At 40.6% G+C, this 14,674-nt stretch overlaps 1 protein-coding gene across 5 annotated transcripts in view; it reads right to left on the reverse strand.

Moving 5' to 3' along the window:
• LOC133511831 (E3 ubiquitin-protein ligase ubr3) overlaps positions 1 to 14,674 on the reverse strand; it is a 141,040-nt gene that overhangs the window by 87,711 nt on the left and 38,655 nt on the right. For 3 of the 5 annotated variants that reach the window (XM_061840803.1, XM_061840802.1, XM_061840804.1), the window contains exons 35-38: positions 14,372 to 14,497; positions 13,426 to 13,605; positions 11,212 to 11,421; positions 10,979 to 11,118 (exon numbers count right to left, since the gene is read on the reverse strand). In XM_061840803.1, coding sequence (XP_061696787.1) covers positions 10,979 to 11,118; positions 11,212 to 11,421; positions 13,426 to 13,605; positions 14,372 to 14,497 — 656 coding nt within the window. Of the gene's footprint in view, positions 1 to 4,040; positions 4,078 to 4,156; positions 4,260 to 9,007; positions 10,759 to 10,978; positions 11,119 to 11,211; positions 11,422 to 13,425; positions 13,606 to 14,371; positions 14,498 to 14,674 lie in introns of those variants that run through there. The other 2 variants (XM_061840805.1, XM_061840806.1) reach the window with 2 other exon arrangements.

A 14,674-nucleotide genomic window follows, 5' to 3' on the forward strand; every position in this document is an offset into this window, starting at 1 on the left:
ACTAAACTATCAAGATGAATAATTCACCATCAATTTGTGACCTGATCTGCAGCAGAGTTAAAATATTCAAGCGGCAGGTGCATGCTCTCATAATGGCCGCAGATATGATGCCTCTCGGGTTGCCCGCAGGTAACTAGGAAGTCAATGCGAGTTGCCAGGTCACGCATGACTGCTTCTGATCTGGCAACCCTGTGTAAATAAAGCCCCCCCCTCCCGCTTTTTTTTTTTGTTTTGTTTTCTTTTGGGGGGGGCATGTTATTTAATTTCACAAGGTGACATGTTTTGCTTGCTTTGGTAATGATCCACTGTAGTATCAACGGTCTCTCTCTATTGAAATCGAGTACAAAAGATTATCTCATGCAGATAAAAGAAGAAAATGTTTGGAAATTATTCTGAGTGTGATTCAGTGCAAACTACAGCCACTATATTACAAACGATACTGTACATGTGTACCCTTCTTGTATAACTGTAAAGACAAAAATACATAATAGTAAAGACATACAGCAGAACAAAAATTGTGATTTGCAAAGTTTACGTGTTTTTGGCCTTAAACTGTGGACACATAAATAAATGGCTAACGTAGTAGACCTACTATCTTTATACAATTGTAATAACGGTTGCACCACTTTTATAGATATAGATATCTTAGATAGATATCTTAAAAATATGACCATTTATTTTCCTGTCTGCTACTGTATGAATGCAGAATGGCCTCCTCATCCCGGAACTTCAGTTCAGTCTGAAGACAGTAAAATGGATTTGTGGTATTTTCTTATGGAAAAGGCATATTAAGCAATGGAAATAAAAATCCTGTCTATCCCAAAACGTAATCATTATCTTCTGAAAACATGTAGCAAATCATAAAACTTCAATTCCAACGCCTAACTGTAAACACATTCTGCCATTAAAATTTTGAAAAATATGACTAGATTTTTTTTTTAAACTGCAAAAATTCAAACTCGCATAATTCATCAATTTAAAAAATAAAATTTCAGTGACCCATGTTGTTACTGTTAGTAATCACATTTTATGAAAATGACCCAAACATAAAACCCTATTCGTTATTTGTCAAATTATATGTACAATTTTTTTGTGGTTGTTTTTTTCAAAGAGGGGCCAAATTATTAGGCACAGTTCCATATGATGCAGTGCAGTTCTAGATTATATTTATAATGTACAAAAACATCGTGAAATTAATCATAATTATGATTGATGCTGTATACATTTTGTCATTAGTATTGCTACGAACATCAGACTGCAGGGACGGAGAAAATTGTTCATATGGAAAACAACAACACCGAGGCCTCTACAACCAGGAGACCTACACTAGATATTTACACCAGACGGAAAAATATTTTGGCAGAATTTACTCAAATTATATTTTTCTATCACGCATTGCTTTATAAATGAAGGTACAGGAGTTTCTGCTGGTTTCGTCTAAAGTAGCAGAGGTAACAGTACATCCATCCATCCAGGCATCCATTTTCTTCACCGCTTATCCTCACCAGGGTCACGGGGAGTGCTGGAGCCTATATCCCTGCTGTCAACGGGCAGGAGGTGGGGTACACCTTGAACTGGTTGCCAGCCAATCGCAGGGCACATTGAGACAAACAGCGGCCCTCACAATCACACCTAGGGGCAATTTAGAAGCTCCAATTAATGTTGCATGTTTTCGGGATGTGCCCGGAGGAAACCCATGCAGGCATGAGGAGAACATGCAAAATCCACACAGGTGGGTTTAGGAATCGACCGGGCACCTCAGAACTGTGAGGCCAACGCTTTACCAGCTGATCCACCGTGCCGCCCCAAAGTACAGTTTGTACAATATACTGTTGGTTCTTTCAGTACAGTATGCATAATGACGATGATCAATAACCTCCATGAAAATTATTTCATTTAGCTCTTTGGACTCTATCAGCACATGTCTAGAATTGTCAGTGCACTAAATCAGTGATGTCAACTATTTTATTTGAATATAGATTGGATTTTTTATTTGTTTGTTTGCATAGCTGCCATTTGTGAAGTTGTACTAGCAGTAAAGTGTAACGGATGTGGTTGAAAGGGAAAAGTCAGAAGCAGTTGACTGAGGAGGACGTGACACCGGTGACCCCACATGGTCGAGCTTAAGTTACCTTTTGTTGTTTACCTTCCTTCAAGGGCCCAATGCAGCCCCACATTTCAGTTTATTAGTGAATATTTGCAGCAGCAGTAAACAAACTGTTAAAAATGGTTGACTTGGTCACAGTGCTGAGTACAATGGACTCAAAAAGACTACTGTATCACCATCTTTGTAAAAGCATTATTTTTTTAAACATTATTTTTGTACCTAATGATATGGCCAGTGAAGTGCTCATGATCGCCAGGTTCAGGTGGATAAATTGAATTTTTATCCTTGCTCTCTCCACCTCTTTCCCTTTAAGGCCTGATGGGAACACCAGTATGTAAACTGGCTGGTAAATCTGTGGGGGGGACGCTGCGGCGGCGGTGGTGGTGGTGGTGGTGGTGGGGGGGGGGGGGGGTGCGTGAACTATATAATCCTTTCTAAGGGGATATGAAGAGGCTTTGCGGTAAACCTAAGCAGCCACGAGCAAGGCTGCAGGAAACTGCCCTTGTCACCCTGGACAACGAAAAGACTCACATGAGCACAGGCAAAGACTTTTTTCCGAAGCAAAGTGTAAAATGAAAAAAAGTGCCCAACTGTAAGCAGTCAGGCAAAAGGAGTGACATCCAGCAATTTGGATGTCACAATATTGCGCTGTTGAACAACTTGAAATGAGGTACAGGGGTAGCGACCAGTGACATAAATTTGTTGAAAAACAAAAGGTTTTAATCGAGGGCCTTTTGTTGTCACTACAGCATCCATCCATTCATCCATTCATAACACCAGAGATTTTCAAAGTGTGGTCCAAGGATTACCAGTGTTCCACAGGCTCCCTCTAGTGGTATGCATAAAAATCAATGGTGAAGCACAGTTCAGTTGTATTTAACCTTTAAGTTAAAAACATTTGCATCTAATCTATAAGAAGTCAGTGTTTTAACTTATTTAGTTCCAATTTTATTTAACCGTTACGTGCAATACATTTTAGTTCAATTTGTTTTTGTTTAACCAGTCAATAACATGACAGTATTTCTGCCCCATCTTGTATGTTTTGTAAGCCATTGTGCCAGGGGCGAGACAAAATCTCTAATAGTAATAATCAAAGATCGGAGTGAACCTGTACCAACCGACAACTGGGTGTAAGAATAGCTAAAAGAAGCCCAACGAGGGACGATCAGGCAGCTGAGACGAAGCGGGTAGAGGCAGGTAAAGTTTATACTCTGCAGGTATGTTAATCACCTCTTTTTGATCTAATTTGTCCATTACAAAAAAAATAAAACTATAAACTGCTAACATTGAGCATCATACTAACACTCAATTACAAAAGAAAAGTCAGGATATCAGTTTAGCAACCGTAGGTAATCTCCGCTTGTGTACAGTGCTAATGCTAGCTTAATGTTGCTAGCACTTCAATTTTTTCCTGTTTTCTGTGACTATCATGACATCGCACTTTCATACAATCACATGCCATGTTAGTCAGAGACTTAGGGCAGTGGTGGGGGGGCTAGTGAAGTGAGGCTACATTCACATCTTGCTTGCAATTTTGACTCTCCCTTTGAGTAAGATTCCTGTATTGTATTTTACATTGAAGAACCGTGCTAAAGCTCAAACTGCATAACGTTACAGTGGCTAACAATAATATACTTACTAAAAATAAAGCTGTAGTCCTGTGTTTGATGAACACATTGACCTACTACGCCACTGTATTTTAATGTTCATCGTTATGATGGTACTTCAAGATCCAAGCATAGGCTCTACTTAATGTAAAAGTCCACCTTCAATCTTATCTATAGTTCAAATAATTACTTCTGTATAAAATAAGTTAACTGTCCCCCCCCAGTTTAAAAAATAGGGGGATTCTTTTGCATTTTTACTTTTTGTGAACTATGATGTCATTTTGACCACATAATAATTACTAAGAAGAAGGAAGTTTAATTCTTACCCTGTGTGGTTTGGTTCCTCAATTCCACGTCTGAGCGCTACAAATGAATGACAAAACAGTTTAAGATGCACTACTTTATCCACTTCCTTTTACAAGCAAATTCAAGTAAGTCTTACCATCCATAGCGACATGTCCGAACTGATTTGCCCTTTCCGTCAGGCGGGGAGTTTAATAATTAATAATGAGCTTACAGACACCTGAGCAGATAGAACATGTCCAACCTGCCCAGGGAAAGACATCAGCTCACTCACCTTAGCAGGAAACAAAAGGCGGAGGAGGAAGGGCCCAAATAAATTGCCGAACGAGCATCTGACGTCCAAAATTGTCACCACTTTTACCCAGGTAGAATTCCTCTCTTAGCTGATTTTGCAAGGGTAGTGTGGTTCTTGTTCGTTACCCACAAGGCCTCTTTTGTTTATTAAAGCGCAACCCAGTTATCCAGAAAACAAAAAAGTCACATGGTAGTGGAATTTGTTTGAAGGTATGTTAGTTGCTGTGTCATAAGGGAGAGGATATTTTTGTTTCTTATAAGCTGGTGGAAAGATTGTGTACATAGTCAACAATAAGAGTAGTCTTAACTTTAGGCGTAGTCGTCAATCAGGCTGCTTAACGATTGAACAAATGCGTTCAAGACTACGAGTAGAGCAACCATTTACAGATATAGCATAATATACAAGGATTACAATAATTGAATATTCTAACATTTTCAAGCACTCAGAACCTGAAAAATTTAATCAGGATGGACTCGAAGGATTGACTGGTGTCATAAAATATCAACAACAAATATGAGCATTTCATCTGAGATGACACGCTGTGGCGACCCCTAACGGGCAAGCCGAAAGAAACTTCCTTACTTACTATTATAGAAATAAGATTTAACACTTTTACCTGCCAGAGTGGCATACTTTACACTACACCAACCAAAAACTATGCCTTTGCGAAAACATGAATGCTTAGTTTTGAAAGATGCAGCCAGTTATTACGTTTCACAACATGAAGTTCAACTGCAACATTTTTGACACATGACCGAATGTTCACAAAAACACTGCCATCCAAAATTCCAAAATGACAGTTGCCATAAAATGTAAGATGTTTGCCCCAAAATTAGCTTTTTCCTGTACAACGAGAAGTGCTTTTTTTATTAGGGGTGGGGGGGGGTACTGAACTGTTTTATAACCATTTCAACCCATCAAATGATCTTTTACATTGAGGATGCAGAGTTCACAAACAAAATTAATTAGGCAAATCATGTGTTCAGCACACAAGAGGAGGAAACCGGATCGGTCGTCAGAGGAAAAAGAGGAATGTACAGAGCCTACAACTGAGTGTAGGGACTTTGAATGTTGGGACTATGACAGGAAAAGCTCAGCAGTTGGTTGACATGATGATAAGGAGAAAAGTTGATATACTGTGCATCCAAGAGAGCAGGTGGAAAGGTAGTAAGGCTAGATGTTTAGGAGCAGGGTTTAAATTATTCTACCACAGATTAGATGGGAAGAGAAATGGAGTAGGGGTTATTTTAAAGGAAGAGCTGGCTAAGAATGTCTTGGAGGTGAAAAGAGTATCAGATCGGGTGATGAGACTAAAATTTGAAATTAAGGGTTTTGTGTATAATGTGGTTAGTGGCTATGCCTCACAGGTAGGATGTGACCTAGAGTTGAAAGAGAAATTTGGAAGGAACTAGATGAAGTAGTTCTGAGCATCCCAGACATCGAGAGAGTTGTGATTGGTGCAGACTGTAATGGACATATTGGTAAAGGAAACAGGGGCGATGAAGAAGTGATGGGTAAGTACGGCATCCATGAAAGGAACTTTGAGGGACAGATGGTGGTGGAATTTGCAAAAAGGATGGAGATGGCTGTAGTGAACACTTATTTCCAGAAGAGGGAGGAACATATAGTGACCTATAAGACCGGAGGTAGAAGCATGCAGGTGGATTATATTTTGTGCAGATGATGTAATCTGAAGGAGATTACTGACTGTAAAGTAGTGGTAGGGGAGAGTGTAGCTCAACAGCATGTGTAGGATGACTCTGGTGGTGGGTAGGAAGATTAAGAAGACAAAGGCAGAGCAGAGAGACATGTGGTGGAAGTTGAGAAAGGAAGAATGTTGTGCGGCCTTTCGGAAAGAGGTGAGACAGGCTCTTGGTAGACACCAGAAGCTCCCAGAAGACTGGACGACGACACCCAAGGTGATCAGAGAGACAGGCAGGAGAGTACTTGGTGTGTCTTCTGGTAGGAAAGGGGAGGAGGAGACTTGGTGGTGAAACCCAAAATACAGGGAGTCATACAAGGAAAGAGATTAGCAAAGAAGTGGGACACTGAGAGGACTCAGGAGAGGTGAAAGGAGTACATAGAGATGCAACGTAGGGCAAAGGTAGAGGTGGCAAAGGCTAAACAAGAGGCATATGGAGACATGTACACCAGGTAGGACACGAAAGAAGGAAAAAAGTATCTCTACAGGTTGGCCAGACAGAGGGATAGAGATGGGAAGGATGTGCAGCAGGTAAGGATGATTATGGATAGAGATGGAAATGTGTTGACTGGTGCCAGTAGTGTACTAAATGGATGGAGAGAATACTTTGAGAAGTTGATGAATGAAGAAAATAAGAGAAGAGTTGAAGAGGCAAGTGTGAAGGACCAGGAAGTGGCAATGATTACTAAGGGGGAAGTCAGAAAGGCACTACAAAGGATGAAAAATGGAAAACCAGTTGGTCCTGATGACATACCGGTGGAGGTATGGAAACAATTTGGAGAGATGGCTGTGGAGTTTTTGACCAACTTATTCAATAGAACACTAGCGGGAGAGAAGATGCCAGAAGAATGGAGGAAAAGTGTGCTAGTCCCCATTTTTAAGAACAAAGGTGATGTTCAGAACAGTGGAAACTACAGAGAAATAAAGATGATGATCCACACAATGAAGTTATGGGAAAGAGTAGTGGAGGCTCGACTCAGGACAGAATTAAGCATATCCAAGCAACAGTATGGTTTCATGCCTAGAAAGAGTACCACAGATGCACTATTTGCCATGAGGATGCTCGTGGAATATGTACAGAGATGGTCTGAAGGAGCTACATTGTATCTTTGTAGACCTAGAGAAAGTCTATGACAGAGCTCCAAGAGAGGAACTGTGGTACTGCATGCGGAAGTCTGGTGTGGTAGAGAAATATGTTATAATAGTACAGAACATGTACGAGAGCAGCAGAACAGCGGTGAGATGTGCCGTAGATGCGTCAGAAGAATTTAAGGTGGAGGTGGGACTACATCAGCGATCCGCACTGAGCCCCTTCCTGTTTGCGGTAATAATGGATAGGCTGACAGGCAAGGTTAAACTGGATTCCCCTTGCACCATGATGTTCGCAGAGGATATCGTTATCTGCAGTGGAAGCAGAGAACAGGCGGAAGAACAGTTAGAAAGATGGAGCTATGCACTGGAAAGGAAAGGAATGAAGATTAGCTGAAGTAAAACAGAATATATGTGCATGAATGAGAGAGGTGGAGGGGGAAGAGTGAAGCTCTAGGGAGAAGAGAGAGCGAAGGTGGACAACTTCAATACTTGGGGTCAACAATACGGAGCAATGGAGAGTATGGTAAGTAAGTGAAGAAACGGGTCCAAGCGGGGTGGAACAGTTGGCGGAAGATGTCTGGTGTTCTATGTGACAGAAGAGTATCGGCTAGGATGAAGGCCAAAGTTTATGAAACAGTGGTGAGGCTGCCCATGATGTACGGATTAGAGGCAGTGGCTCTGAAGAAACAACAGGAAGCAGAACTTGAGGTAGCAGAAATGAAGATGCTGAGGTTCTCGCTTGGTGTGAACAGGTTGGATAGGATTACAAATGAGTTTATTAGAGGGACAGCCAAAGTTGGATGTATTGGAGACAAGGTTAGAGAGAGGAGACTTCGATGGTTTGGACATGTTCAGAGGCGAGAGAGTGAGTATATTGGTGGAAGGGTGCTGAGGAAGGAGCTGCCAGCCAAAAGAGCGAGAGGAAGACCAAAGAGAAGGTTGATGGATGTGGTGAGGGAAGATATGAGGGCAGTTGGGGTTAGAGAGGAAGATGCAGAAGATAAGCTAAGATGGCAAAAGATGACACGCTGTGGCGACCCCTAACGGGACAATCCGAAAGGAAAAGATGTGTTCAGCACAGTAACAGATTGACCAATAGCCCCACCTTACACAAGTTTATTTCCAGTCAATTAATTTGCAAAGCAGAATATTTGTATTTTTAAAATAATTTGTCATCCCATGTAGACCTTGATATATGTGTAGGTGTATCTCAAGCAGTTTAATAGCTACACCATGCTTTTGGGACCAATGTTAGCAAGAGCCAAATTTATTTTTGAGCTAAATATATTTTAAAACATATCAGTACTGTATTTCCAATCATGTCTTAACACATTTTTTGCAGTCTATAATCTATATCAGCACAGTACCTATATGCTCAATCTGAAGGTAGACATGCACTTGGTACCAAACTATATTCTATGCATAAGTTTATAAATAACTTTACTGTATTTATTGTGCTTTGACTCTACATTGAATTCTCAAGGGTGAGTGTGTGTGTGTGTGGGGGGGGGGGAGTCTGCATTTTTAAACTTTGCTTGGCCAGTAATAATTTTGAAAAGTGAGATTTGAAGAGCAAATGTTGGTACATTTCATTATTGCATGAGTATTTTAATGATTCTCGTTAAAGTTGCAATTTTATGCTCGACCACCATGTGCAATTAGTACAGTTGAAACGGTACATGCAACTTTTGCTGAAAAAAAATACAAAAATTCCTTTTGTATTGGTATGTTCACCTGTTAACCACTGTTGGCTTCTAATCCATTTTATACGAAACAATATTTTGCATCATTTTTTTTTAAAATACAAAACCTCATTAAGTATAACCATAAGAGGAAAAAAACCACAGACGAAACGCTAACCCTAACCCTAAAAATAAGGTAATGACACAAAGGAGACAGAACACTGTGCTTGTATTTTATTCACATATATTACATGTTGCATTAAATGTCCAAGTCATACTTTCTGGCCAAAATCAGAAAGTTTGATTCTGCACATACAGTAATGTACTGTATTCTCTCTTCAATCACGTATGATAACACACAAGAGCTTTCAATCACAATTTACACTCATTGACTATTTGCTTGCGGTCATTTACAAAGTGGGTACTGCAAACGTAATGATGAAGTGAAACTTAGTAAACATAAAAGCAGCGTGCATGATTCCTGCAAGTTCTTTTTTTTTTTCATCTTCACTTCAAGTGTCAACTTAAACCAAACCATTGCAAACAGCAGCCGGGCGTCTGACACCGGTGATACTAGCGCTTACTTTATCCTCACTCCGATCAAAACATTTCACAGGCACAACGGGATGAGCTTACTCTCTGCTCCAGAAAACAAAAGTTCTTTAAAACAAATGAATTAGCTAAGACACTTAAATAAAGCGGCTCAAAAGATGTCATGCACAGTGTAAAGCGGGTACTCAAGATGTAAAAAAATAAGTCCAAATGTAACGTTGGAATGCACCTCCAAGTCACAGCCAGATGACAAATGAGTCTGAGATAGTCATCACAGTCACAATTCCATAGTTATAGGCCCCGAGAAAACTATTCAGATTTAAACATTTGTCTAAATCAACTTCCTTTCCATTTGATGGAATGAACACAGAACCATGGAGGACTTGAGATCCTTGTAAGATGCAGCCAACTTATTTGTATTTGGGGTACAGACCTTCATTGTGTTTCCCGTGTTGACTTGTGAGCATATGAGCTACTTCACACAGCCAAGTCAAGAAGGGCGTGGTTAACTTCAGTGAGTGTAATAAAGTGACTGCACGCGTCCTCTGACATTCAAGAGAGTCTGAGCTGACGTTCCTTGCGATCCAGGCGAAACCTCAACGCGCAAAACCTTCACAAAAGTTAAAATTACTCGAACAATGAGCAGCAGCATTTATTTAAATATCTAAAACTTATTTCCAACAGCAAAAAAAAAAAAAAAAAAAATTCCTGAGGATGGATTGCAACTAGACCCATAAAAGGAGCCTTTTTGCTCTTTTGCAAAAAACTCTATAGTGTGTTGATGTCATGTAGTAGTAATGCATCTGCACCCGTCAGGAGCTTGAAACTCATAACAGAACCATGATTAAGAGGGATATGCTTTTTCATCATAAATGGTGCATTATTGCAGGGATAATCAGCGATAGACATGTCATATATATTTATGTATACCCAAATAAATACGAAAGTCTTCTGCAGCCGACTGCAAACCAATTAAATCTCCGGGAAAGATAGCACTGCTTTTTTTTTTTTTTTTTTTTTAATTGTTGTTGTTGCCCAAACTGTGTTTCTGTGTGTGTCTCTGTTTATGGAAGGAGGGGGGTTCTGGCGAAAACTACATGATAAATTAACAAAAAAAACGTTTATCCTTGGGGCTCGTGATTGTACACCAAACTTCACACAAACTGAGGTCATGGCACAGATACCTTGAGTGGACGTTTTCGTCAAATGCGTCAAACACACCGACAAAAACTGCTCAAATTGCAAAAGGTTTTCTTGTGTGTGACAGGCTGCAGTTTTAACAGATTTTTTTTTTTTTTTTTTAGAGTCCGTTATAGTGAGGCCCCCAGCGCTTATTGATGTGGTCAAAGGTGTGTGAAACCCACTGTTGCTCCAACACTCGATATCTTTCTTCACACAAGAAAAGAGGTTTTCCACGGCTGTAGGGAGGAAAAACAATAGGCAGGGAAGAAGACAAGATTGAAATCTGCACTAATAGGGAAGTTGGGCGAAAAAAAAATCCAAACAAGAGTATTACAGTTTTTTTTCCCCCCACAAAGTTATATGTAAAAACATACAGTGGGACCTTGACTTACAAAAGTGTAAATCTTTCGTGACTAAGTTTGAAAGGCTTTTTATAGCTGTGCGTGTGGGCAGTACCGTAAATCGCGGTCCTCCTCCCCGTGGGCATCAAGGTAAACAGAACCCCAGAGACAGAAGCGATGTCCGCGGATGATGATGATGACTGAGGCGTTAATCAGTAGAAAAATGCCAGTAGCAGCACCACAGTGTTGGGAGTGCTATATGTGACAAGATGTATTAAATAATAAACTATAAGTCATCAATTTGGGGGTAAATACAATTTTTCGTAGAATTATGACCACACAACTTACCAAAACACATTCACTGATACCCTGCTGCTTGCAGCAAACCCCCTTGAGACAGACAAAAGCACCACAGACAAGGCAGAGCGCAGGGTCCTTTGGCACTTTTTTACAAACAGTGCAGGCCTTCCTGTGGTAGTACTGGAAGATGATATTGTAGTTGTCAGGCAGCTGGAGGAGGCGGGGCAGTGCCCACTGAGGATCCTGGACAAGTAAGGTCTTCACAGAACATAAATGAGATGGGAAGAGAGAAGCATTTAGGTGGGTCCATATTTTGTCCTGGATTTTTTTTTTTTCTATTTCTCCTCACTGTCAGACCTCATCTCAGTCAAGCAATTCAATTTAAGTCCAATTTTAAAAGTAAATCACAAATTTACATACTCCATACGATTATTTTACTAAATTACATTGAAAGAAAAACTATTATGTTATAAGATAACAGTACAGTGTATCTTTGCTTAGCCCTCTTCTGGAATAAGTTCCAGACCCACCAACAATCAATGAAAATTTGGTTTTAGTTTAAAGTTTACACCTTCTTTCGGCTGTAAACAATTTTAAACTTGTTCTATAATGTCATAGATTTACTGAAACAAATAGCAATCATATGTTTAGAAAATCCTCTACATATTTTTGCCCGTTGACAACTGGGATAGGCGCCAGCACTCCCCGTGACCCTCGTGAGGATAAGCGGCTAAGAAAATGGATGGATGTACATACTTTCGTGGCTATGTACATCCATATGCCTTTAAGAGGCGAAGCCTAGTGGGGTGTCATACGACGAGGGACTGAAAATCTGTGTGAGTGTCTGGTTGTGAGCTGTGGCCAACAGCAGCTTCCCCATGAGTGTGCTTAAAGGGTGACTTTCATGAAATTGAGTATTTTTAGTATGTTATTAATGAAAAAACGTCAGCCAATATGTGCCCATGTGTTTTTTCACCACAAAACATGAGTTTGACGTATACAGCTTTTTGTAACTCCGCCATGAAAATCCTCTCGAGGGATTTGTTTTCAAGAAAACCAAGAAGTGACATAAAGGACAGCGGCGCCCCCAGGTGTACTCGTTTGTTTCCATTAGTTTTACCCCCGGGAAGGTTGCTCGTTGTTCCTCCGCGTTAGCCAAAATGCCGGCTCGTTGCATTGCTGGACATTGCTTGCACACTTGGGACAATGGATTTACCCTTCATAAGTTTGCAAGACACCCAATTCGTTGTGAAAAATGGATTGCACGGGTGCGGAGGACGAAAGCTTCGTGGGTTCCGAATGACAGGTCGGTTTGTATACAGCTACTAAAAAAAATAATAGTTTGGGGCGGACCACGTAACCCGTCTCTCATAACATAACAAAAAATCCGCGTACGAAATATGTCGATGTCCGCCTCGGATGGCTGTGTTGCTCAACGCGTACTGCAGCATCTGTGAACAAGCCCCTAAAGCAGCACGGCTCGGCTCCGTCATAAGCCACACCGGCCGGCTGCGATGAGCCGCAATGGCTCATCTCCGGAGCGGATGTGGATCGGACGGGGATGCGTTTTGGCTGTGATCGCATATCATCTGAATATGGCTCGAAACAATAGTGTAATATTGCCCGAGGGCTCGAAACAATAGTGTAATATTGCCCCGGTAACTTCACTCGGTTGTGTGGTGTTCTCCTTTTCGAAAAGAGGTTCCGTGTCAGAAGGGGCGCGTTTGTCTCCCATAGTTAGAAAGCACCGCATGTTTTCATTGGCGAATGTCCAGGTGACGTCACGGACGGAGGATGCAGCCAATATGGCGACCACCTGGATATCATAGAATGACACTTCTGCAACTTTGCGCATGGATGATGCGCTCTCCGCTCACATTTATTTTTTCATAAAGACTTTGAAGTTAATAATGTATGTTAATATGTATTTTTCATTACAATATCTATTTTAGAATGTTTATAGGGATGACACTTGGGCTTTAATGTCATTATCTTTTTCAACCATTAATTAAACAGTTAGAAAGTGCACTGGTTCCTGCAGCTCCTTTTCCCACATGCGTGGGTATTACAGTCAGTATTCTGTAAAACCCACAAAACAAATCGCATTATAGTGGCGATGCAAATGGACTGCAATAGGTGAAATAGTATGCAGGGATTAAGAAAAAAATTTTATATTATATTTTATAAGTACATAGTTTTGTTCCCCCTCTCCCCCTTGGTTGAAATAAATACTCAATGAACACCGACATATCACCCACTTACCAGCAACTGCTCTGCCTGCACCTGAGAAAGCCCTTTGACCTCAGCACACCACTGTGTGATCATGTCGAAGGCGCTGACCGCCCACTCCAAACATGAGGCACTGTTCACAGGATTTGAAACCATGGAGGATGCAGGTACGAGACCCAAGCACAGGGCCAAGGATGAGAACTCTTCCTGCTCCTGAGAATGTAAACAGGATTTAAGAGTCACAACCAAGTAAGTAGAGAGAGAGAGAGAGAGAGAGAGAGAGAGAGAGATAGATAGATAGATAGATAGATAGATAGATAGATAGATAGATAGATAGATAGATAGATAGTAGATAGATAGATAGATAGATAGATAGATAGATAGATAGATAGATAGATAGATAGATAGATAGATAGATAGATAGATAGATAGATAGATAGATAGATAGATAGATACCCTTATATACAGTGACAGCATGAACGAGTCAGTGGAAAGTTGAACAACTCTCAGATGAAACCCAAAAAAAGGAACAGCGAACCATAACATTCAGATCACAAACAACATCATAGTACTTCGTTTATTCTGACGAAAGCTGCAACTATAACAATTCAAGTAACGATTCCGTTCTGATTTGCTAATCATTCGTTACTGTCAATATGAATAGGGACTTATAGGTCCGAAAGCTAGTAATCAACTAACTACTCTTCTTCTCATCAAGTTAATGAGAAACCCATAATTTAAAAATGTTAGTGTATTCTGCTAAAATTCCACCTCTTCCACTCTCTTGGGTTATTCTCTTTAAAGTGAATCAAGCAGGTGGTTTGGTTGGTATATCTTATTCAGTGGACTAATACGACCCCTTCATGTATGGCTGTCTCTCCTTTCACGCCCACACACAACAGTCTCAAGAGATTATAACTGCGTACACACAACCCAAGATCTGAGATTAAACAGAATTGTGGCACTGAGGACTACACACCAAGCAGCCAGAGAGGTTGTCCCCATAGAGGTGATGCTGCAGAAGACAAGAGAGTCGAAGGAAGGGGAGGCAGTACTGCTGGAGGCTGAACTCAACAGATTGTGGGGACCACACAGTGGAGCTCAGCTAGAGAGGGGACAAACAACAACATCTAATCAATAATCAGCAAAGAGCTGGTGATAATAACATTAAAAATGTCTAGTGAGATATTAGTTCAATCACTGTCTTTGTGTAAACCCTAATTTATAGACTGCGGAAACTGAAGAGAGCAAAAGGGGATATATAAGAAAGTGTTTAGTAACT

Source organism: Syngnathoides biaculeatus, chromosome 14, assembly GCF_019802595.1.
Source record: "Syngnathoides biaculeatus isolate LvHL_M chromosome 14, ASM1980259v1, whole genome shotgun sequence".
In the NCBI taxonomy this organism is placed as follows: domain Eukaryota; kingdom Metazoa; phylum Chordata; class Actinopteri; order Syngnathiformes; family Syngnathidae; genus Syngnathoides; species Syngnathoides biaculeatus.